Source organism: Centroberyx affinis, unplaced genomic scaffold, assembly GCF_046629955.1.
Source record: "Centroberyx affinis isolate AG114_WGS23_722 - 3 ecotype Tasmania unplaced genomic scaffold, CSIRO-AGI_Caff_v1 ptg004991l_1, whole genome shotgun sequence".
Classification (NCBI taxonomy): domain Eukaryota; kingdom Metazoa; phylum Chordata; class Actinopteri; order Beryciformes; family Berycidae; genus Centroberyx; species Centroberyx affinis.
In genome coordinates, this window is record NW_027282457.1 from 36637 (window position 1) to 61709 (window position 25073).

General features: G+C 44.0%; 1 protein-coding gene across 1 annotated transcript; it reads left to right on the top strand.

Annotated features, from left to right (window-relative positions):
- Positions 1 to 11102: 11102 nt before the first annotated feature.
- On the top strand, positions 11103 to 24854 carry LOC139666414 (NLR family CARD domain-containing protein 3-like). The gene is made up of 7 exons (XM_071545616.1): positions 11103 to 11136; positions 13298 to 15098; positions 15213 to 15386; positions 18005 to 18178; positions 18543 to 18716; positions 18925 to 18971; positions 24313 to 24854. Exons 1-7 carry the CDS (start codon positions 11103 to 11105, stop codon positions 24852 to 24854), a joined length of 2946 nt encoding a protein of 981 aa, XP_071401717.1.
- The last annotated feature ends 219 nt before the right edge of the window (positions 24855 to 25073 follow it).

A 25073-nucleotide genomic window follows, 5' to 3' on the forward strand; every position in this document is an offset into this window, starting at 1 on the left:
GAGAGAGAGATAACAAGGGACAGAGACGGGGACAGGGAGGGAGAGAAAATTTTAATTGTATAAAGTTGCATATTTTGCCTGCAACAGCCATGATGAATAATTTCTTATTTATACTTATTTTGTTAAGTAGCACTTCACTTGTAAGTGCACCCATCATTAGGGGTTCGAGCACTACATGCTCAAAACCAGGGCCGGACTTAGTGGTTTGGGGGCCCTAGGAAAAGGCAAGCATGGGTCCCCCTGAATCCCAACCCTCTCCCTTTTTAATCCATCCTTGAGGGGTGGCGGCGGGGGGTGTTTGGGTGTTTGGGTGGGGGTTACTTCTCAGCTACTGATGCAGTGGCAAGGAAAATTAGACAAAATCGCACTAGAAGTGGAATAACCCACTATAGCCTGACTGAGGGCTATAGTAAATAAATTAGAAAGTTCCAATTCTTTTATATTGATTAAAAATAAGTTTACATTAGTTCTATTCTTGTCTTTTTTGGGGGCCCTCTGGCTGCCGGGGCCCAAGGCAGTCGCCTACCTTTGCCTAATGGGAAGACCGCCCCTGCTCAAAACCCTATTGTATTTGTTAGGATTATTATTAGAGGTCCAATCACGCAGTGCAGGAACCCTATTGTTTTTGCTTGTATCATTATTATTATTATTATTATCATTAGCAGTCCAAGCACACAGCAATGGAACCCTATTGTTTTTGTTCAGATTATTCTTATTCTTATTAGGGGAAACCCTATTATATTTGTTATTTGGATATTGTTATTTGGATTCTTCTTCTTCTCCTCCTTCTCCTTCTTCTCCTTTTCCTTCTTCGCTAAAAGGGTCTAGAGCTCAGAAACCGTAAGCAACCAAACGTGGCAGATAGGATTGAAGTGTCACCCACTACTCACGCAACAAAAATTACACCAATCAGCCTTATGGTGGCACTACAACAAGCCACTTTACATTTTGGCCAATAACTTCTGAATCATTCGACTTGAAAATATTTTTTCCATAGATTCCTTGGACCAAGTCAGGTGCACATACTGCGGCCATTTCTGCCCTTGCCAAACCTCACGAGGCCACCGTGGCCGCGCAAGGTTTGTGTGTGTGACTGTGTGTGACCTCCATCTCGTGAGGTTTGGTAATGCAGAAGCTGAAGACAATAGATGAAGTCTCAATTTGCATGAAATAATGGGTAAAATTTAATTTTTTTCCACTCACAGAACAATCGTATGGCGTCAGAAGACTTGGATTATGCTCCATGAGCTGTATGGAGTCATTTTATGTTTATTTTTTTTTATTTTGGAACTGTGCTGGGAAGTTGGCAATGGCAATTTCCGTACAGATCCGACCAGATTTTGCCCAACAGCCACATTTTGAGTGTACAGCTAAACACAGTAAAGCCAATACGTAGTTGGATATTGACACCTTTTAACTTGCTATTACATTCTTCAGTATCAGAACTTGATAGCTTGGGGCCTGATGGCTCAACAGCCTAATATGAGCCTAATCTTAATGCAAACTTCCACATTTCAGCTCTGGCTGCTGTACGGGCATGAACTCAGCCATCGGCGCTAGCGGCTATATTTTATTAGTTACATTTGAGTGTTAAAAAAATAATTAAGGTACATACCCTTTATTATTGGGGAGACAATCCCTAGAGCGGTGGTTCTCAACGTGGGGTCCGGGGACCACCAGGGGTCCATAAGGGGGTTCCAGGGGGTCCCCAGCAAACTGATGAATTGTTAAACTTCAACATTATTTCATTTACAAGAAGTTAACACAATTAGAGAATGTAGAAGAATGACTGTTTTGGTCATATATTCTCTGTTATCTCTCTACCTACAATACAGATAGTCATGGAATTCTGGATAAAATCATATCTATCAATAAAAATATTCTCAGATTTGGGTCCACTAGAAAAAATATAATCAAATGGGGGTCCATGGCCCTAATGTGGACTAAATTAGGGGTCCTTGATATGAAAAAGGTTGAGAATCACTGCCCTAGAGGATTATATCCATTCATTTTAGAGTGTTTAGGAGTAATAATATAATATAATATAATTAACTTTAGATTAGCCCAGAAGGAAAAATGTTATTATTTGGCAAAATAAATATAGTTGGGACATACAACCTATAGGCTATAATTGGGACGCTTAACCCTGGAGTCTTATTGTGTGATTATTGAATGGCTTTTTATTACATTTGACTTAATGGGGCCTTCGAGGATTGGGGAATTTCGGGGATATACCCTTGCTGGCGTCCTAGTTTTCCGTTATTTTTTGAAGACTGAAGACAGGTCTCCAGCAGCTTCAGTTGTTTTGGAGAAAGCTGCAATGTACTTCTTCCGGGGATCTCCGGGACTGTTGTATGGACTATCAAAGTTTACCTGATTTTCTACTGGCATGGGGGTGATAATGACTGAATTTTCATTTTTGGGTGAACTATTCCTTTAAGTTAAAGGTACCTGTGTGATGATGCTTTGGTTTGCTAATATGCTGATTTTGACGAGAAGAGCTAGCGAGAGAAGCACAATCTTTGATAATGCTACGTTAACCTCAGCACAAACAGCAGCTTTCAGTTGAGTTTTGACAGTTTGCTAAGCGCTCGTGCAACAGACACATCTGCACAGTTCTCAAGCAAATGTGACACAGTTTACGGCCGTAATGCCCAGATTTGTGTCTTGTTGTCACCATAGCAACTAACCCTTACAATTCCATAGTTGCCATTTCATGTTGTACCAGCTAAATTACCATGACAAACAGTGGAAGGACCGTTATATCCATTCAAGTTTTTTGGGGCGGGAACACTGAGGACGCCTGGTGGAATGAACGGGAACAACTGGACCTGAGGGGAGACGGACAAACACACAGACAGAACTAGGGCGATGGGGAAACTGGGGAAGAGGGAGGGGAAACAGGGAGGAATGGAGACAAAGCAGGCAGGGGGAGGAAGCGAGGCAGGCGACTCTGTGACAATAACTGAATTCAGGCCTTCAGCTTATAAAAAAGTCCTAACCATAGACCTAATAAAAATACTACAGGCTCTTAGACACAGCAACACATGCTAGCCCTACTGGCAAGCAGAAAAAGCATAGTTGTAACACATATATGCATCCCAGGCAGCAGCTAACATTGGAGGACGACAGGTAACAAAATCACACCAGGCAGGCAAACTGAGAATGTTTCTTTAACAAGAGAGAGGAGGAGGAGGGTAGGAGGGAAGGAAGGATGAAGAGCATGCTAAACATATTAAAATGGAGGACAAAGAGATAGCAGGGTAAAGAGAAGAAAGAGAGAGAGTGACAACCAAGGGGAGTTCATAGAGTGGCCACGCTGGTCATCACACCTCTGCTCCAGTTAATGTCGCTTACTCCCACCCACCCACCCATCCACGCACCCACACACACACACACACAAACAGCTATCCAGGTCAGCTATATATAGACAGGAGCAGTCAGAGAGTGAAGATCTGACCAACTCCATGTTGTCTTCAGGATACAGACCAGGACACACACACACACACACACATGCACACACAGGAAGCAAACTGTGAAAGTGCTGTTTAACTGATAAAACGGTAACACTTTACAATAAGGGTCACTAAGTTAAGGGTTAGTTAATGCTTAATAAGCATTAACTAACCCTTAATTAACAGTTAACTAATGTGTCTGGTAATCATTTACTAATGGTGTTCATGTTAACTAAGGTATTCATTTTTACATTATTTGGTAAGATGGCGCCGCGGATGGCTGCCTCGGTGTGTTGGTGCGCATTGTTTTGTCTTGTTTTGTTTGTTAATTCAGTGTTTTGCTACAGTACAGCGAGCTCTTTCACCAGAAAAGAGCTCATGAACATCAGGGATTCAACCCCTAAGGATTATTTTCCCACTTTCATCGCCCCATCTGTGGAATTACTGGACATTCTGGTCAAAGGTGCACTCACCTTTGTAAACACAGTGAAACGCCGGAGGAGAGGAAAACGGGCCGGTGCGCTTGTGCGTCTCCGCCGGCGCGGACTCCACACTCCGTTACCGGGAATATTTCTCTCTAACGTGCGTTCACTGAGAAACAAACTGGACGAACTTCAGCTACTGTTGGGGAAGAACAGAGACTTTTCTTCATCTTCCGTTCTGTGCTTCACGGAGACGTGGCTATGTGGATCGATACCGGACTCTGCGCTGCAGCTGGCAGGATTCCAACTCTTCAGAGCGGATCGCCACACGGAGCTCTCCGGCAAGACGAAAGGTGGAGGTATCTGTTTTTATACTAACAGTGGATGGTGTAAGGATGTGACAGTGATTCTACAGCACTGTTCTCCCGATCTGGAATCACTTTTCATAAACTGTAAACCCTTCTACTCCCCTCGTGAGTTTGTTTCATTCATTCTGGTCGGTGTTTACATTCCACCGCAGGCCAACGTGCAGCAGGCACAGCGCATGCTCGCCGACCAGATACTGTGTGTGGAGCGGACAAACCCGGATTCCTTAGTTATTGTAATCGGTGACTTTAACAAAGGAAATCTCTCCCATGAACTCCCTAAATACAGACAGTTTATTAAATGCCCGACCAGAGAGGAGAACACTCTGGATCACTGTTACACCACAGTAAGCAGTGCCTATCACGCCGTCCCCCGCGCTGCACTGGGACACTCTGACCACGTCATGATCCACCTGATTCCTGCTTACAGGCAGAAATTAAAGCTCTGCAAACCTGTGGTGAGGACATCAAAAAAGTGGACCAGTGAAGCTGTGGAAGATCTTCAGGCGTGCTTGGACTGCACTGACTGGGAGGTTTTCAGGACTGCTACCGACAGTCTGGACGAGTACACAGAGGCTGTGACATCTTACATCAGCTTCTGTGAGGACAGTTGTGTACCATCACGCACTACGGTGAGGTACAACAACGACAAACCCTGGTTCACAGCCAAACTCAGACAGCTAAGGTCAGAGAAGGAAGAGGCGTTTAGGAGTGGGGACAGAGTCAGGTTTATAGAGTCGAAGTACAGGTTTAGCAAGGCGGTGAGAGAAGCTAAACGACTTTACTCTGAGAAACTCCAACACCAGTTCTCAGCCAACGACTCTGCTTCTGTCTGGAAAGGGCTCAGACAGATCACCAACTACAAACCTAGAGCCCCCCACTCTGCTAACGACTTGCGCCTGGCCAACAACCTGAATGAGTTCTACTGCCGCTTTGAAAGACAATGGGACAGTCCTGACACCTCTCCACAGCTGCCCACCTCAGAGCCCCCCTCCCCCCCTACCACAGTGACGACTTTCTCCATCCTGGACAGGGACGTTAACAGGCTTTTCAAGAGACAGAACCCCCGCAAAGCAGCCAAACTCTGTCTCTCCATCCACCCTGAAGCACTGTGCCGATCAGCTGTCTCCGGTGTTCACAGACATTTTCAACACCTCACTGGAGACATGCCACGTTCCAGCCTGCTTCAAGACCTCCACCATCATCCCTGTCCCCAAAAAGCCAAGGACCACAGGACTTAATGACTACAGACCCGTCGCCCTGACCTCTGTGGTGATGAAGTCTTTTGAACGCCTTGTGCTGTCACACCTCAAAAACTTCACTGACCCCATCCTGGACCCCCTGCAGTTCGCCTACAGAGCCAACAGGTCTGTAGACGACGCAATAAACATGGCCCTCCACTTCATCCTCCAGCACCTGGACTCCTCAGGAACCTATGCCAGGATCCTGTTTGTGGACTTCAGCTCTGCCTTTAACACGATCATCCCGGCTCTGCTACAGGACAAGCTCTCCCAGCTGAGTGTGCCTGACTCCATCTGCAGGTGGATCACAGACTTTCTGTCGGACAGAAAGCAGCACGTGAAGCTGGGAAAACATGTCTCTGAATCCCGGATCATCAGCACCGGTTCCCCCCAAGGCTGCGTTCTTTCCCCTCTACTCTTCTCCCTGTACACCAACAGCTGCACCTCTAGTCACCAGTCTGTCAAGCTCCTGAAGTTCGCGGACGACACCACCCTCATTGGGCTCATCTCTGGTGGGGATGAGTCAGCCTACAGGCAGGAGATCGACCGCCTGGTGTCCTGGTGCGGACTGAACAACCTGGAGCTCAACGCTGTGAAGACAGTGGAGATGGTTGTGGACTACAGGAAGAACCCAGCCCCACTCACCCCCATCACCCTGAGAGACTCCCCAGTCGACACTGTGGAGTCCTTCCGCTTCCTGGGCTCCATCATCACCCAGGACCTCAAGTGGGAGCTGAACATCAGCTCCCTCACCAAAAAAGCACAACAGAGGATGTACTTCCTGCGGCAGCTGAGGAAGTTCAACCTGCCGAAGACGATGATGGTGCACTTCTACACCTCCATCATTGAGTCCATCCTCACCTCCTCCATCACCATCTGGTACGCTGCTGCCACTGCCAAGGACAAGGGCAGACTGCAGCGTATCATTCGCTCTGCTGAGAAGGTGATTGGCTGCAATCTGCCTTCCCTCCAGGACCTGTACGCCTCCAGGACCCTGAGGCGAGCAAGAAAGATTGTGGCCGACCCCTCTCACCCTGGACACAAACTATTTGAAACACTCCCCTCTGGTAGGAGGCTGCGGTCCATCAGGACCAAAACCTCACGCCACAAGAACAGTTTCTTCCCGTCTGCAGCTGGCCTCATCAACAAGGCCCGGGACCCCCACTGACACAGTCCCTTATCCCCCCCCCCCATACCTTTGCACATTCTTGGAAAAATTTTTGCACATACCTGTACAAACTGAAAAAAAACAACAGTTATATTGTTATATTGCACATATATATTTGTACATATTTTTATTTCTTATTTCTTATTATATTTTTTATTATATTTTTAATTGTATTATTATTATTTTTATTTTATTTTATTTTATTATTTTTATGTTTATTGTATGCACCTCCATGCCAAAGCAAATTCCTTGTACTGTGAAAACTTACTTGGCAATAAACTTTATTCTGATTCTGATTCTGATTCTGATTCTGATTCTGATTCTGATTCTGATTTAATCTTTATAAACTATTAAATAATGTATAAATTAATACCTTACTTAACATGAACACCATTAGTAAATTGCACATTAGTTAACTGTTAAGGGTTAGTTAATGCTTATTAAGCATTAACTAACCCTTAGTGACCCTTATTGTAAAGTCTTACTGATAAATCTATGCAGCCTGCACTGTATTTCTGTGTAGCCTATTGGTGAGACTAATTAGTGAGTATAAGTGAGACACGGTATGTCTATGCTTTTGTTTTTTGTTCCCGTTATATACACTGAAGCAGAAATACCATGAAAAATGACTGTCCATGGTTTCAGCCATGCAGCTGAAACAAGGAGAGTATAGAGATTTTTTTCATACCTGGGTGTGAATCTTAGCGATCTGTTTCTCATTGACGTCTGAATGCTTGTAGACTCGACTCTTGTAGCGAAACTGGAAATACAGATAAAATAAATGTATTACAATTTTTAAATAAGTCATAAAAACAGACATAGCAACACTGTTGATGAGCTCATTTACACTGTATGTACATGGAAACTTCTAGATACTAATATCAATCCTCTTTTCTCATCTTGTCACACCAGGACACATTGGCCTGTATAGACATAGAGAATATCTAGAATTTTTCTGGCATTGCTATCAGATCATCCCGGTCTAATTTGGGAATGGGCAGACTCACATTAGCAATTCTATGTCATCTGGAGGCAGTCCAGCCACATTGAGCATATGAGCCATGTAAAGACATGGAGGAGAAGAAGAGGAAGTAATGCAGATACAAAGCTAAGGAAATACAGCCACAGGAGACCAGGAGTGTAGTGGAGGGTAAACAGTTTACTGCAGAAAGCAGTTTAACAGAAATCTTTAGGACATTAATTCTCAGTTGGTTGTACCCAGAACATGTACCCACGATACATGTTCCACGTATTCACGCTTGTATCCACGATCGCATTCTTTCAGTCATTACCCAAAGGTTGTGACCATAGGTGAGGATCAGTAAAAGGATCAACCGGTAAATCAAGAGCTTTGCTTTGTGACTCAGCGCTCTCTTCATCACGGTCTGATACAATGCCCGAATTACTGCAACTGATGCACCTAACCGGCGGTCAGTCTCTTCTTTCTTACCCTCACTCGTGAATAAGACCCCAAGATTCCTGAAATCCTCCACTTTTTGTTAGTCCTATTTGGAGAATTAGTGCTACATTAGGGGTGTGCGTTTGTTGAAAGTAAAGCAAGCGCACATTTTAATCTCCGACCAAACAAAAACAAAGATAAAGAAAAAATCGTCTAAAACGAGGGGCACCCTCCATCCTGTGGACATGGTTATGAAAACAGAAAATTATCATTTGCAAGCTTTGTAGCATGACTGTCACCAGCACCAGCAATGTATTTTACCACCTGAAGACCAAACGTGAGTAAGACTGGTAAGTGTAGGTGAGTGTTCCGAATAAAAAAAGTGTCAAAATATTTCAGTGTGACACATGCCCTTAAATGAACAAAATGTTAAAGTAACGGCATTGTTGAAACCTCAGGCAAAAAACAGGCATTTTCACGGCTTCCTTGTACTCAAGATCTTTCATACGACATTACCAGAAAAAACAGCAGATATGAACAACACATCAAAATGGAGTCATTCCTATGTTCCCAGGGTCCTGTGTTCCCAGGGTCCTGTGTTCCCAGGGTCCTATGTTCCCAGGGTCCTATGTTCCCAGGGTCCTATGTTCCCCAGATTTATATGGCACATAATGGGAACATGACAAAGGGTCCTATGTTCCCAGGGTCCTATGTTCCCCAGTTCTACATATGTGCTCTCCTAGGGTCCTATGTTCCCAGGGTCCTATGTTCCGAGGGTCCTATGTTGCCAAGGTCCTATGTTACCAGGGTCCTATGTTCCCCAGCTCTGTATTCGCTTAATATGGTTAGTTAGGGTTAAGGGGCCCAAACGCACTGAAAGCGTCTGACGCGCGCGTTTTGAAGTACACCTATTGTTTTAAATGGCCGAACGCGCACCAAAAGCGTTATGAGGCGCGTCAAACTGCCTTGACGCCTCTACTCCGACCTTGTTTCGATTTTGGAGCGTCAAATGAGGATTTTTTCTGCAGCCGCAGTACCTGTTTGGAGAGTACTCCGGGACAGTAGGTGGTGTAGTCCGCCGGTAAAACCAAAGAAGAAGAAGTGATATGTAGCGGGGAGCTGACATCAGAGCTTGATCAAACTAGACAGCCACCAAAAAAACCCAAAAAACTAACATTAGCCAGCCGACTTGAGGAGCAGCCAAAGCAGGACGAGGAGAAGCTCATCACTGAAGTCCAAAAACGACCTGTGATATATGACTGCAAACTACTGACTGTTTACTGTTACTATGGCAACAGGTGACAGCTACCGTTAGCTTATCTTAAAACTTTATGAACAGTACAATTGTAATTCTGCAATGCTAAACGAAAACAACTACCACTGCCAACAGCTATACTGCTATAGATCTGAACTGCTGTGTTGTCACATGTCAGATAGCCTACTGAAAATAAGAAAAATAAAAGCTTAGAGCCTTGGTAGTTACGTTAGCATAACAGACCCACCCCATATCATCTGTCATGAACGTTTACTGACATCTACTGGTCATAAAACTTACTCGCTACATAAACCTAACAACAGCAATTAATTAACATAGTATAGAGTTATGATTAGCTGTGCTTTATGTGACTTTCACCCACCTGGAAGAAAAAATAAAAGATGAAATGAGATGGCTGGTCCCCAGTGGCTTTACCGTATTCTGCTGCCAACCAACTGACGAAAGCAGCAGCACGCACCCAACAGTTCCCTCCTGCCTTATGTAACGTAACGTTAAAGGCTACTCAAATAGAAATGTATAGAAAATTAACGGGGGTATCTGTAAAGCATACAAACTTGTGCCTGCCTACATATAAATAGCGACCTTTTACCAAAATACTGCTGGTTCTGTGGTGTTGGCATTTCAAATCTGATGCCTGCAGTGCGCCATAGGAGCATCAATTGACGCGCGTCAAATGAGGCGCGTCAATTATCGCTTTCAGTGCGTTTGGGCCTTAAGACTTAAGGCGAGAGATAGGCGTGTTTGTTTAGAGAACAAATAGAGTCAGAGGAGAGGGGGGAAAGTGGGAAGATTGCATGATGGGTTACTGCAAACTTCAAACTTTAATACACTTTGTGTGATAATACATATATTTTTGATACCTACCTGGTAGTTTTGGGGTATCCACAAGCTACTGTGGCTGGTTGACTAAAGAGTTAATTTCCCACCCTGGTGATCTTCCTCTCTGACTATCAGGATCCAGCAGGAGAGACCAGACTCCCCTGAACCCAGCTGTGTGTCCATGAAGAGTGACTGGTCTATGGAGCCACCTATTGCCTTCAAACATGGACACCACTCTATTGATCAAATGTAATTATTTAAAACTGATTATGTCAGATTCACAGTCATCAGATATAGAATTGGTCCGGTCCTTCATACTCTGTTCATTGAGTTTCATCTTTCAAAACATCACATCCAATAATCAGAGCAGCATTTACATTGGAGTTCATCATGACGGGAACACAACACCTTCAATGTGTGTGTGTGTGGTTGTATGTGTGGTTGTGTGTGTGTGTGTGTGTATGACATTGTATGACATAATACATCATGTTTTCTCCACAGAGTCCACCAGGAGAGGTCAGAGGTTCCCAGTGGTCAGTCTGCCCAGGAGCATCAAACAGACCTGGCCTCCATATTTATGGTGTGTAAATGTACAACAACACCTTTTACTTCAGCTACAAACAAACTGAAAAACAAACATTCTGACCATAATAGTCTCCATGCTGCACTCTTTCAATCAGTGGGCTTTCAGACTCTGCAATATGGATTTGATTTTATGTACAGATTTTAGTATGGAAGTTTAATTCATATATTATTCTGTTGCAGCTGCTTGAGGAGAACATCGTCACCTTTGTGAAGAACGAGCTGAAAAGGTTCCAGTGGTTTCTGAGTCCAGATTACCCAGAATGCTTAGAGAGGCAGAGGGAGGATGAGGAGGTGGTGGACGGTGAGGAGGAAGAGCAGAGGAGGAGCAGCAGAGAGGCTTTTCTGCAGCTCACACTGCTCTTCCTGAGGAGAATGAAGCAGGAGGAGCTGGCTGACTCTCTGCAGAGCAGTAAGAGGCTTTTAACAGGTTTAACATGATGGAAAGGGGAAATGGAGGGAAATGGAAATGCTGTAAATACAGACATTACTAAAACTACATATCTTCAATTCCAGATTGGAAGGTAAATGTGCACAATCCCCAAGGATGATCTGGTTAAATTATTGATTTGTTAATGTTGGTATAAAATGCTTAGCACAGTGGTTTACATTAAAGCCCCTACGTGTAGAATTTGTATCTGATTATATCATCCTCCAATTAATTTTGATACCATAAAAGCAGACTCGGCCGGATGGCTGGACATTAAAACATTTCGGTAACACTTTATAATAACCATCATTAATAAATGGTAAATTGATAGTTAATTAAACTTTAGTTAATAGTTATTTTACTGTTAACAAACAATGAAATGATCATTAATAATGTTTACTAATTATTAGTAATGCTATAATTTATGTTATTTTATCATTAGTTTGTGTAATATAAAATCATTTGTTTATAAATTATATATTGTATCATAGCTGATAAGAGACGGTAAAAAGCTATGATACAATATATAATTTATAAACAAATGATTTTATATTACACAAACTAATGATAAAATAACATAAACATTCGGCTCCCGGTAAAAAACTTGTGAACGATGAACACTGAAGGAATCCTAACCTAAAAACAAGCTGAGCACCTAGAAACAAGCTGAGCTAACGTTAGCGGCAGCTAGGCTCGCAGCCCCTCCTGACGTCCTGTGTCCACCGAAGAGCTTTGGAGAAACCTGATTTTTTAACATGAAACTGCTTTATTCAGTGTTTTTACTGGTTTTAATTATCGGGTCTGTTTGTTTTGGAGAGGAGGAGACCTCTGCGGATAATTCTGAAGAGGCTTAAGGCCAACACAGAGCTGGCTTTCTTTCTCCTACATGTAAATGTAAAATACCAATAAGTGTCTCAAAATGTGTTACCAAAGTTTTTAACTATTTTTTTAGGACCAGTGTGGTTTATATCTGCGGCATGGATGGATTACTGAACAGGCCAACCGGGCCCAGGCCCAGGGGCCCAAGAGCTCAGGGGGCCCCTGAGCCAGAGCCTGATACATGATGATGCTGTCACTAACTTTACAGTTACTGCCCCACAGTCGAAGGGCTTTGTCATTTATTTATTTACCAAAGCCCCAAAATTCCCCCATAATAACCTAAACATTTGTTTTGAAGTTGTCAACATGGCTCTGTCACAGTGAGTGTTCCCCTCAGTTTATCTATAGCGCTTTAGCAGTAAAGCTCTGCATCATTGTCCAAAGGCTTTGTAATTTAAAGTCATGGTTTACGAAGACCCCAAAATGTTGTTTTCCCCTCCTGATCTGTCAGAATAGGACCCACTGACTCATACCAAGTCAGTGGGCAATCAGAGGCAGGGGGGCCTTAGTAACTATCTGTGCCCAGGGGCCCTTTGTCTCATAATCCGCCTATGATCTGCGGTTATATGTAATGGCATAACGTTAGTTTATTTATGTAGTCAGCTGCCTGTACAGCTACTGAGCTATGTAACCTAGCCTAGCAAATAAGCTTCACTTTATTGGTACATAGCAGACTGCCAACAGAGAGTGGGGGTACAGAAGGGAAAGAAACTATCTTCGTGACTTACATTTGTCAGCAGACTGTGTCGGTTCATGTGTCCTGCCTTCTGCCAGCCTGATCAGCCGTAATCGCCTCATTTAAAACAACTTCATACTCCGATTATGTTACTTGATTTGTGTTTAGTCTCTAGTTCGTTAGCGGTAGCATTTTCCATTAGCTGCAGCTCGTAGCATCAGAATAGTAAATGTTGGATAGACTGTTCACAGACAACGCAAAAACAGCAAATTTTCACAATTGCGAGGGCTCAGTCCGCAAGTCCGGAGGGTGGACATTTGGATCAGCTAGGAGTCTTTTTTTGGCACTACCACTAGGAGTCGCCAAAATCAACAATTTTCAAATCTTGAAAAAAACAACACACCAAAAGTTGCTTTTCACATTTAGCTGGACACACAGTCAGGACACGTTTTTCCACCCATCAGCAATGAGCCAAATAGATGCTATGGAGTTGTGTGAGTTGAGTGGACATATTTACCAGAAAATATTCATGCTACATTTAATATAACATCCATTTATTGATGTTATTTTTGTTTGTTCATTCAGAAACTCTTGCTGCAGTGTGCCAACGTGAACTCAAATCCAATCTGAAGCAGAAGTTTCAGTGTGTGTTTGAGGGGATTGCTAAAGCAGGAAACCCAACACTTCTGAATCAGATCTACACAGAGCTTTACATCACAGAGGGAGGGAGTGGAGAGGTCAATGATGAACACGAGGTCAGACAGATTGAAACAACATCCAGGAAACCAGCCAGACCAGAAACAACAATCAACTGTGAAGACATTTTTAAACCCTTACCTGGAAGAGACAACCCAACCAGAACATTGATGACAAAGGGAGTGGCTGGCATTGGGAAAACAGTCTTAACACAGAAGTTCACTCTGGACTGGGCTGAAGACACTGCCAACCAGGATATACAGTTCACATTTCCATTTACTTTCCGAGAGCTGAATCTGCTGAAAGGGAAAAAGTACAGCTTGGTGAAACTTCTTCATCACTTCTTTATTGAGACCAAAGAAGCAGGAATCTGCAGGTTTGACAAGTTCCAGGTTGTGTTCATCTTTGACGGTCTGGATGAGTGTCGACTTCCTCTAGACTTCCAGAACAACGAGATCCTGACTGATGTTACAGAGTCAACCTCAGTGGATGTGCTGCTGACAAACCTCATCAAGGGGAAACTGCTTCCCTCTGCTCGTCTCTGGATAACCACACGACCTGCAGCAGCCAATCAGATCCCTCCTGAGTGTGTTGACATGGTGACAGAGGTGAGAGGCTTCACTGACCCACAGAAGGAGGAGTACTTCAGGAAGAGATTCAGAGATGAGGAGCTGGCCAGCAGAATCATCTCCCACATCGAGACTTCACGAAGCCTCCACATCATGTGCCACATCCCAGTCTTCTGCTGGATCACTGCTACAGTTCTGGACCATGTGTTGAAAACCAGTGAGAGAGGAGACCTGCCCAAGACCCTGACTGAGATGTACATCCACTTCCTGGTGGTTCAGTCCAAACAGCAGAACGTCAAGTATCATGGGAGAGCTGAGACAGATCCACTCTGGACTACAGAGAGCAGGAAGATGATTAAATCTCTGGGAAAACTTGCTTTTGAGCAACTGGAGAAAGGCAACCTGATCTTCTATGAAGCCGACCTGACAGAGTGTGACATTGATATCAGAACAGCCTCAGTGTACTCAGGAGTGTTCACACAGATCTTTAAAGAGGAGCGTGGGCTGAACCAGGACAAGGTGTTCTGCTTTGTCCATCTGAGCATTCAGGAGTTTCTGGCTGCTGTTTATGTCTCTCTGTCATTCATCAACACTGGTGTCAATCTACTGTTAGAACCACCATCAACATCCTGGTCTACACTATTTAAAGACAAATCTAGTCTAAAATACATCTACCAGAGTGCTGTGGACAAGGCCTTACAGAGTCCAAATGGACACCTGGACTTGTTCCTCCGCTTCCTCCTGGGCCTTTCACTACAGACCAATCAGACTCTCCTACAACACCTGCTGACACAGACAGGAAGTAGCTCACAGACCAATCAGGAAACAGTCCTGTACATCAAGGAGAAGATGAAAGAGAATCTTTCTCCAGAGAGAAGCATCAATCTGTTCCACTGTCTGAATGAGCTGAATGACCGTTCTCTAGTGGAGGAGATCCAACAGTACCTGAGATCAGGAAGTCTCTCCACAGACGAACTCTCCCCTGCTCAGTGGTCGGCTCTGGTCTTCATCTTACTGTCATCAGAAGAGAAGCTGGATGTGTTTGACCTGAAGAAATACTCTGCTTCAGAGGAGGCTCTTCTGAGGCTGCTGCCAGTGGTCAAAGCCTCCAATAAATCTTTGTAGGTTCAAATGGATAGTAATACATGTAAATACATGACATGAGCTTCTCTACTGAAGAGAAGAAAATCTATTTTAAAAGTTATTGTTTGTCCTAATCACTAATTCTTGTTCAGGTTGAGTTACTCTCAGCTGTCAGAAAGAAGCTGTGAAGCTCTGGCCTCAGTTCTCAGCTCCCAGTCCTCTAGTCTGAGAGAGCTGGACCTGAGTAGCAATGACCTGCAGGATTCAGGAGTGAAGCTGCTCTCTGCTGGACTGGGGAGTCCACACTGTAGACTGGAAACTCTCAGGTAAGATCCATTTAGTTTTTTTCAATTGATTTCACTCATATCTCCAAGCTATGGTCCATGCTCTTAAAACAGTCTCTCTCAGGTCAGTACCTGAGAAACAGGGACGTAGCCATAATTTCAGAAGTGAAGGGGAGAGATTGTTCAGGAGTAAGACCATTTTTATTGAATGATTTATTGAAAGATCCTCTCCCATTCGATTTTCACAAACATAAATCAACAGATTTCAAATAACTCACAGTATTTCCAGCCATTTCATCATAACATAGTATATACACAAACTAAAGTCTACAGCCCATCTTATTTGTTAAGCATAATGTTCATGGCCATGATCTAGCCTAAGTGAAGCACCCAAACGTGTGTCTGCACCTCTCCTTAGCTGTAATGAATTGCTGAGCAATCAGTCTCCTATTTAGTTTGTCCTGTTTATGTGTAAATGAATCTCAAATTCACTCTTATCCGATATTTCCTTAGCCAGCTAATCTCTCCTCACCTGTGAAGCCTCACCATGACCGTCAGTGCTGCCTGCTCCCTGTCCTGAACCCTCAGAGCTGGCTTCTCCCTGCTCTTTCTATTGCAATACAGATTTAAAAAAAATATGTGCAAAGCAATGGTGAAATTCAGAGTACAAATTAAGGAGAGTGGGTCTATTCCTAGCATGAAGCTAGCTAGCTAGCCATCTAACCTATATGCTTGTTAACTAAATTGGCATCTAATTAATTTGACATCATTTAGCTAACGTTATCAAAAACAGCATAACTCAACTTACACAGTTTGATTTGAAGAACGAGTGTAAGGTTTTTTGCCTCTTGTTGGCTGGTTTGCTGTACATTGTGCCTGAAGACGACAGGATGCATACAGTTCACTCATTCATTCACGATAAAAAGCTAAGTAGCTAACAATGGCTAATTGGTAATCTGAACATAAACATTTTTGTTTTCCAGCTATCGTTAGCTAGCTAGCTAGCTAACGGGGATTCGTTTCAACGTAGACCAGGTTATTAGCAGCAACCTAGCTAGCTAGTTAAATTGTGTGATGGATGCACAAAATCCTTAGCTACAAAGTAGTAACTACTAAAACATCGTACGTCGTACCACATAAAAGTCAGTAAGTTGTCAGTAGAATTATGTGAAGCCGGGATAAATTGAACACACAAATGCTATTTCGTGGGGACTTTATTTTCTTTTCTGTTAGTTTTCCCCAATTATGGAGAGTATCTTATAAGAAATCTTGGCTTCCACTGAAGGCCAGGCTTTGAAATTTACAAAAGAAACATTTAGCAAAAAAAATAATAAACAAAAAAAAAAGAAACTCAGTTCTATTCCAGTACAGATAACACGTCACAGAAATGGTGACAATTTGGCACAAATGTGGCACAAATACGGCAGTGGCACCTCTATAAACGGAAGAACACAGAAACATATTCACCACACTGCCCTGTAAATTCTCTAAAATATCTGTGCTAATATATCAAATTTAGCAGCCAATTCAGTTCACAGAGAAAGCAACATTCATGCTGCTTTACACATTTGACAAACAAAAATACAAAACAGCAAAACAGAAATAATCATCAAACTGTTTCATACCGAATTCACAGATAGCAAACTGCTCTGCACGTGTGAGGTTTTCAATCCGCAATCATCTGCAATCCTACCAAAACAATCGCACAAAATGTGGTCTTTTAGTGCATCCATTCCATTGCATCAAACAACATTAAACCACTATTTTACAGAATTGTGCAAAATAACCTCAAAACCACATAAGATGCTTGATAAATGTTCTCACCGTTGGAACCAGTGGCCATCCCCAGCGAAGTATACACTTCCTGTATTTTCCCAGCGTTCCCTGACCACTCAGCAGGCATACAGCTCCAAGAAATGGTGAACCCACGCCCCCTGCTGTCCAAAGTACGTATCCCTAGCCAGATTGCAGCAACGGAGAACTTCATCCAAATGGATTTTATTTCCCGTAGATAATATTATTTTACCACCTGGTTACATATGTCATATCTCTGAGGCTTACATTTCCTTCCCGCTTGCAGAGCACACGCATCCCTACTGTAATCGCAACAAAAGACGCAGCGTGAGTAACGTGCGTACCCCGCCCACTTAGAGCGCACCACCAAGTGCAGATTGGCTGGAGTTGGTGCTGGTGTGTCAGCGCGTGCCTTATTTCGGGTTATTAAAACTATCTACTTTAACAATGTGAGTTGTCACAAAATTAGCGCTGAATTTTTAAATAAAGTGCGGGGGACAGAGGGGACAGATATGGGAACTGCGTGGAACGTGTCCCCCGCGTACCCCGTGTCCGCTACGCCCTTGCTGAGAAAGATATTCAGAAGATTGAATATTGAATAATGATTCTCAAACCAATTGTGATACAAAAGGTACTGCAAAGGGTGACCCTGCAAGTTATATATCAGGATTTTAGAGCTATTACACAAATTGTAATTGTAATAGCTCTCTGTGGATTACCTTCCTGAGGGGTTTAAGCTAGGAAATTCAGTTAATAGTTAATCATTAGTAGCAGTAATATAAATGCAGTGCCCAAAAAACACAGACAGTCATGACATTTACACATAAGAGAATAACATTTCCATATCTTTTCATGTCCATGTTGAGGTTGAGTGGCTGTCAGCTGTCAGAGAGAAGCTGTGAAGCTCTGGCCTCAGTTCTCAGCTCCCAGTCCTCTAGTCTGAGAGAGCTGGACCTGAGTAACAACGACCTGCAGGATTCAGGAGTGAAGCTGCTCTCTGCTGGACTGGGGAGTCCAAACTGTAGACTGGAAACTCTCAGGTCAGGATTCATCAACCTGTTCAACACATGACCAGTTAAATCCTGCTTTACATTCAGATTAATGTCAGTCAATAAACACCTAACCTGTGTAGGATTTTTCTGCTCATGTGATTCTCAAACCAGTTGTGATACCAACATTTAGCTCTACTTTCTAGGTTCTGTGAACTGCTTTCCCTGCTTAAATTTCATTATTTCTTTGTTTTGCTGACACTGTTGTTGTGTCCTAAGATTCAACTGCATTATCCTAATTAAGACTAGTGTACTAATGAGGAAATCTAGCATATGCCTTTAGCATATTTTGTGTGTGTGTGTGTGTGTGTGTGTGTGTGTGTGTGTGTGTGTGTGTGTGTGTGTGTGTGTGCAGGCTGTCAGGCTGTCTGCTCACAGAGGAAGGCTGTGCTTCTCTGGCCTCAGCTCTGAGCTCCAACTCCTCCCATCTGAGAGAGCTGGACCTGAGCTACAATCATCCAGGAGCCTCAGAAGTGAAGCTGCTCTCTGCTGGACTGGAGGATCCACACTGGAGACTGGACTCTCTCAGGTATGGAGAGGCTTGCTGCCAGGCAGAGGCAGTGTCTAATAGAGGGGCTAGAGTTGGCAGCCATTTTGTCTCTCAGACTGAGAAGCTGAGGAATATTGTTTAATGGTGGACATGAGTGACACTGACAGGAAAATCATTCATAGGGAAGGTTATTTACTGCCCATGTTTCCATCATCAAAGACTGGTCTTACTTTGTTTTTCCCCCCAGTGTGGACCATGGTGGAGTGCAGAGGTTGAAACCAGGTCTAAGGAAGTGTAAGTGTGTATTTAGTTTGATTCATAAAAACAAAGCAGCACACATTCAACTACTGTTGAATGTAGTTCCAGTTTCTTCTGTATGATCTATGCTACTTTTAACTGTTGAATAAAACCCAAGGCACCACAAAAAAACTAGTTTGCGCCAAAGTTCAACAGCTTCATCTCTCCACTAAGCCTCTGCATGTAGAATTTATATCAGATTATATTGTCTTCCAATTTATTTTGATAGTATAAAAGTTTGTCAGTAGAAAAATGAGACCATCAATGAGACCCAAACTCATCTCTCTCATTCACCATGGTCACCAGAGACACAGACTCTTGTTACGACCCGGCTCAGGGGAAGCAACATAAAGGAGTCACAGACCATGTTGATCTTATCAAAAGCTGTTTATTGTAACATAACATAAAGGAAGAGAAAAAGATGATGGTGGCTGTGGTCTCTGCTGCTGTGATGTAAGCTGCAGAGGGAGAGAGTGTGAGGGTAAGAGCGGGGGTTTTAAAAGGTTCCCAGCAGGTGCCTGCTATTGGCTGACGAGGCTTGGGAATGTTCCAGTCATCTGCAAGACATCACAGCTTACAGAGCATTGGACATAACACCCCCACCCTTAAAAGGGTTGCTCTAAGGCAACCTATCACAACCACAACTCAATAAAATGGCAATTTAATCCTAGAATAAGATGCACTTACGACCTTGAAAGGGCGTCTGCAAGCACATTGTTCTTCCCACGGATCTGTTGAACATCCAAAATGTACCCCTGCAAGATCAGACTCCATCACATTAAGCGATGATTGGAATTTCTCATCCTGTGGAGGTAAACAAGAGGATTATGATCGGTGTACACCAGAAGGGGGAGACATACACATCAAAGTGGTCCAAGGCAAGGACCAGGGTCAGGGCCGCCTCCTCTATCGTGGAGTAGTGCTTCTGATGCACGTTGAACATCTTGGAAAAGTAGCACACGGGATGCTCCACTCCAGATGAATCCTCTTGAAGGAGGACAGCCCCAATAGCAGCATCATTGGCATCGATTGCAAGTTTGAAGCCGTCCAAACACAACTTCAAGCTGAGCTACACGTTGAGGGCCTACGAGCTGGTTCCTGAGGCCTGCCGCCAGCGACTTAGAGGCCATGGTAAGCCTGAGAAACAGACTTATGTTGAATTTGCTAAAGAAAAGGATAACCTATTTGATAGATGGTGCCAGTCTCAGAAGGTAGACAATAAAGAACAACTCAGACAACCGATCCTGCTAGAGGAATTTAAAAGCTGTTTGCCTGATGTTGTATCTACTTATCTGAATGAGCAAAAGGTGTTGACCATTGATAAGGCTGCTGTCTTAGCCAATGAGTTTGTGTTAACCCATAAGATCAACTTCAGTGACAAAGAGCAATCTGAGCACAAGGGTAAGGTCTTGCTACCTAGGGCTTGTTCCTTAAAGCCTGTACTCCCCATTGCTGCTTCATCTCTGGCTAGAAGGTCCGCCACTGGAAGTGCTACTCCAGAGAGGGTTTGTTTTTACTGTAAGAAACCTGGTCACCTCATTGCTGATTGCCTTGCTCTCTGTAAGAAACAAAAACGTGTGAAGCCTGTAGCATTTGTAAAAACAGTAGAACCCCCCTCTCTGCTGCCAGTAGATTTGCCAGCTGCCAGTCATCTGCAAGACATCAGGTTACAGAGCATTGGACATAACACTCCGCCTCTCTCCATGCTTTGAGGAGGTTGAGATCTGTGTTGCCCCTGGCGAGTTATTTGGAGCTGGAGGATGGAAGCAATACAAGAACTTTTTCTCCCGGTGCATATTGTCACAGTCTAGTCGCTCTGTTGTACAGGCATTGCTGAGGTTCCTGGGCCTGGAGCAAATCCTTCTGTGATAATTAAGTGTGTGGAGTTTTGCTCTCAGGTCCGGGACGTATTGAATTTCATTTTTTCTTGGGCTCGGACCATCCTCCCAGTTTTCTTTAACCAGGTCCAAGACCCCGCATGGCTTCCTGCCAAATAGCAGCTCAAAGGGGGAAAACCCCGTGGAGGCCTGGGGAACCTCCCGCACTGCTAACATCAGCGGGTCTAGCCACTTATCCCAATTGTGACTACTTTCATGTACAAACTTACGGATCATGGATTCAATCGTTTTGTTGAAGCATTCAACGAGCCCATTCGTCTGGGGATGATACACGCTCGTTCCAATTGGTCGAATCCCCAATAATCCGTACAGCTTGCGTACTGTACATGACATCAATGAGGTGCCCTGGTCAGTTAGAATCTCTTTCGGGATTCCAATTCAGGAGATGACCTGAAACACTGCCTGCACAACACTCTTTGCAGAGATATTCTGCAGGGGCACTGCTTCGGGATATCGCGTTGCATAGTCCACCAAAACTAACACAAAGCGATATCCTTGTGCACTCCAGTCAAATGGCCCGATGAGGTCCATGCCAATGCATTCAAACGGAACCTCTATTAATGGAAGTGGGCCCAAAGGCGCTTTTGGAATGGCCGGGTGGTTAACTAGTTGGCCTTCAGGACAGGATGCACACTAGCGGCGCACATCCCCCCAAATGCCCAGCCAATAAAATCGAGCCATTATCCGGTTAAGTGTCTTTTCATACCCCATGTGACCAGCCATTGGTTTGTAGTGAGCTGGAATGGAATGGAAAACCATTTCCCGACGGCTCTTTGGCACCAGCAACTGGATGGTTTCCTCTCCTGTCTGAGTGTCACGGCTCACTCTATACAACCTGTCTCTAAACAATGAAAAATATTGGAATGTCAGCACTGCGTCAGAGCGCACTGAATGACCATCAATTTTCATCACTTGATCGAAGGCTGAGCGTAGAGTATCGTCACGAGACTGCTCAAGGGGAGCCAGCAATCTGGACCACTTGACCGACCTCCACGAGTGGACACTCCCTTCAGAAGTGGCCGGGCTGCCCACACCGACAACACACCTGCCCTGACGTCTGAGGAGCCCTCTGTGAGTTGGAAACAGAGCCCATACAGGCCGGAGCCTGTGGAGGGGGAGAGGAAGAACGGAAAGGGTTATTGCGAGATTGAGACAGAAAAGGGTTTGCATTTATTGGTCTGTGTGTGGACACTGGTGGTCGGGGAGCTGGGGTGGGCCTCAGAAGCCCTGCCAGGGATCGCTCCTCCAAAGGCTGTTTTCTGGGCTGGAGGGACAGGTGGTCTTCTGCCAGCGTGATGGCGGCGTCCAAGTCGGCTGGCCTGTGGCAGCGCACCCATTCTGAGGTTCCGGTCAGGAGCCCCTCGAGGAACTGTTCCAGCACTACCCGTTCCACCACTTGGCTGGCAGAGGACTCCCCAGGGTGTAACCACCGGATGGCCGCGTCAAGTAGTTGCTACGCATATCCAAATGGATGGTCGGCTACCCCCAGCCTGGCCTTCTGGAACCGTCTGCGGTGGTCCTCGGGGGACTGGCCTGTCTGGTCTAGTATGGCTGTGAGAGTGTGTGTGTGTGTGTGTGTCTGTCTCCATACACTCTGCCAACAGGTCCAGCTGCTACTGCTTAAGAGAGGAGACAGATGATTAGCAAATGTGAAACACCTGATCTAATTCACCTGTCACTGAGCTTGCTCCCATGAGCCACGCCCCACTACCTCTCCTCTACAGACTGTGCTAAACCACACACACCCTCCACACTCTCCATCTCCGATCTAGGGCAGATCCCTTCTCCAAAGAAAGAAATTAAGGCGTGACCTGAAAACCCCACAAAGTGTCTTCTTGCACTGCCAAACCACGCCTTGTAATTCTAAACTATAAAGTTCTCTGTCCTTTGTTAAACCTTTGCAATTCGCCAAAGCGAAATTCTCTCTACAGTTTGCAGGGCAGGCAGGAATAGTATGGCAATACATGTTTTGACCCATGTGGCTTGCCATAGACAAGGCTGAAGTATGTGTGCACCTGATTGACAGGCAGTAGGTACACCTCCTCGCAGAGAGCTCAGCTGATTGGTTGAGACCTACCGGGGGTGAGATTTTGGAGAGCCTGCAAACAGAGGCAGGGGCGATCACAGAGGCCTGATCTTCTCTCAGACCATTTAAATTACTCATAGATGAAAAGCTGGAAAAGCCAGTTGCTGTTCCAAACATGGAAGAGCCATGTGTTCCGAGATCTGCTTCTGTTTCGTCACTTACTGTTGCCAGGCAACCCAACTGTCGCCAAGTTTGTCTCGTCAAGCTTGGTGACCTCCGGAAAGGCAGCCTCCTCAACCGGCGGTCATCCCAACGGAACAAGTACGCTCTGATACATCTCCATCTCTTTCTGCCTAGAGTTGATGCAAGAGCTTTGCTTAGTCGCTACCAAATAGTCTAATTTATTCCCTACAACATTCTGCCTCGTTTCTCTGGTTTCATTGACCCCAAACTTACATAACTGCATTTACTGTTTGCAATTATTATTTCTAATTTTCATTTCATTATTCAGAGCCTAAAATTGCCTAAATTCAGTATTTTATTCTGCTTTTATCATCTGCTCATTTGTCCCATATTTTATTCACCTCCTGGATCACATTATTTTGTCTAATGGGTATACTTTGGCTTAATGCAAAATCATTGTTCTGTTTCATTTTCTGCAGACAAAAGTAATCCCTGAACTAAAAAGATCTCACAATTCTCAGATTGACTGATTAGTATAACCAAGTAAAGGTCTGTTTTCTTTCCTCTAAAGAGGTGGTGCCCCCAACAAGTGTAAAACTAATATCTTCATCAAAACCTTACATTTTTGTATGTTTACTTAATTCTGAATTTGATCCTTTAAGTAGTCTCTGCTATAACAATGCTGTCATTATCAGTAATATAAAACTAATGCTTGAGCTTCAGTTATCTGCAGTGGTACTTTGCCTACATAATCCAGCTGTATAGCTGGGAAGGGGGTGTCGCAAGTGTCGCCAAGATGTCACAAATGTCACTAAGACAGTGCCTTTTTTGACGCTACCACTAGGTGTTGTGTAGGGGCTTTAAACAAGCATGATGGTGTTTCTCTGGTTTGATTATGAACCAATGAGTGAGGATTATTAATTTAAGGCAATTAAGATTATGTATGAAGCATTTTGTGAATATAGGTTACACCAACCGAATAAAAGAAAATAATAGTAGTACAGAATTGTCTAGATTTGTTTAACAAAATCTAGAAAGTCTAAATATAATTTTGTTTCTGTGTAAATGGCTCTAACAGATGGAGAGTTCCTTTACACAGCAGTATGTAATGTCCATTCATTCAAATCTGTTGGATCCGTTGGAAATCTGACAACACACAGGTAACAACAGGTCTGTTGAAAAAGGTCTGATAAAAATCTGCTGCTGTATTGAGTCTTGTTCTCTCCATCAGATGCCTGTGAACTGGACCCAAACACAGCAAACAGAAAGCTCCTCCTGTCTGAAGACAACAGAAAGGTGACACTGGTGAGAGATCAGCAGCCACATCCTGATCACCCAGAGAGATTTGACTTCTGTCCTCAGCTGCTGTGTAGAAATGGTCTGACTGGTCGCTGTTACTGGGAGGTCGAGTGGGAAGGAGTTGTTTTGATAGGAGTGACTTACAGAGGAATCACTAGGAGAGGAAACAGTGATGACTGCTGGCTTGGAGGGAATGAAAAGTCCTGGAGTCTGTTCTGTTGTGATAATGGTTTCTCTGCCTGTCACAATAACAGAGTAACAGACATACTTTTCCCCCTCCCCTCCTCTGACTCTCACAGAGTAGCAGTGTATCTGGACTGGCCTGCTGGCTCTCTGTCCTTCTACAGAGTTTCCTCTGACACACTGACCCACATCCACACCTTCCACTTCACATTCACTGAGCCACTCTACCCTGGGTTTGAGTTCAGGTTTAGGTTTGGGTCTGGTTCCTCAGTGTCTCTGTGTCAGATATAGGAGGGAGAGTCACATCGTTTGTAGAGAAACACTCACACTGCTGACCAAAGACAGCTGCTGAAATAGTAGTTCACTCTGTACAGGATCATATACACACATCTGTTTTTAATGATTGCCAAGTTAAAATATCTTCCCTTTGGACTTTTGTTTTATTTGGTATTTAAGTCATCTCACCACTCCAAGCTAAACATGTATCATTTTTTCTACAATCATTTCCCA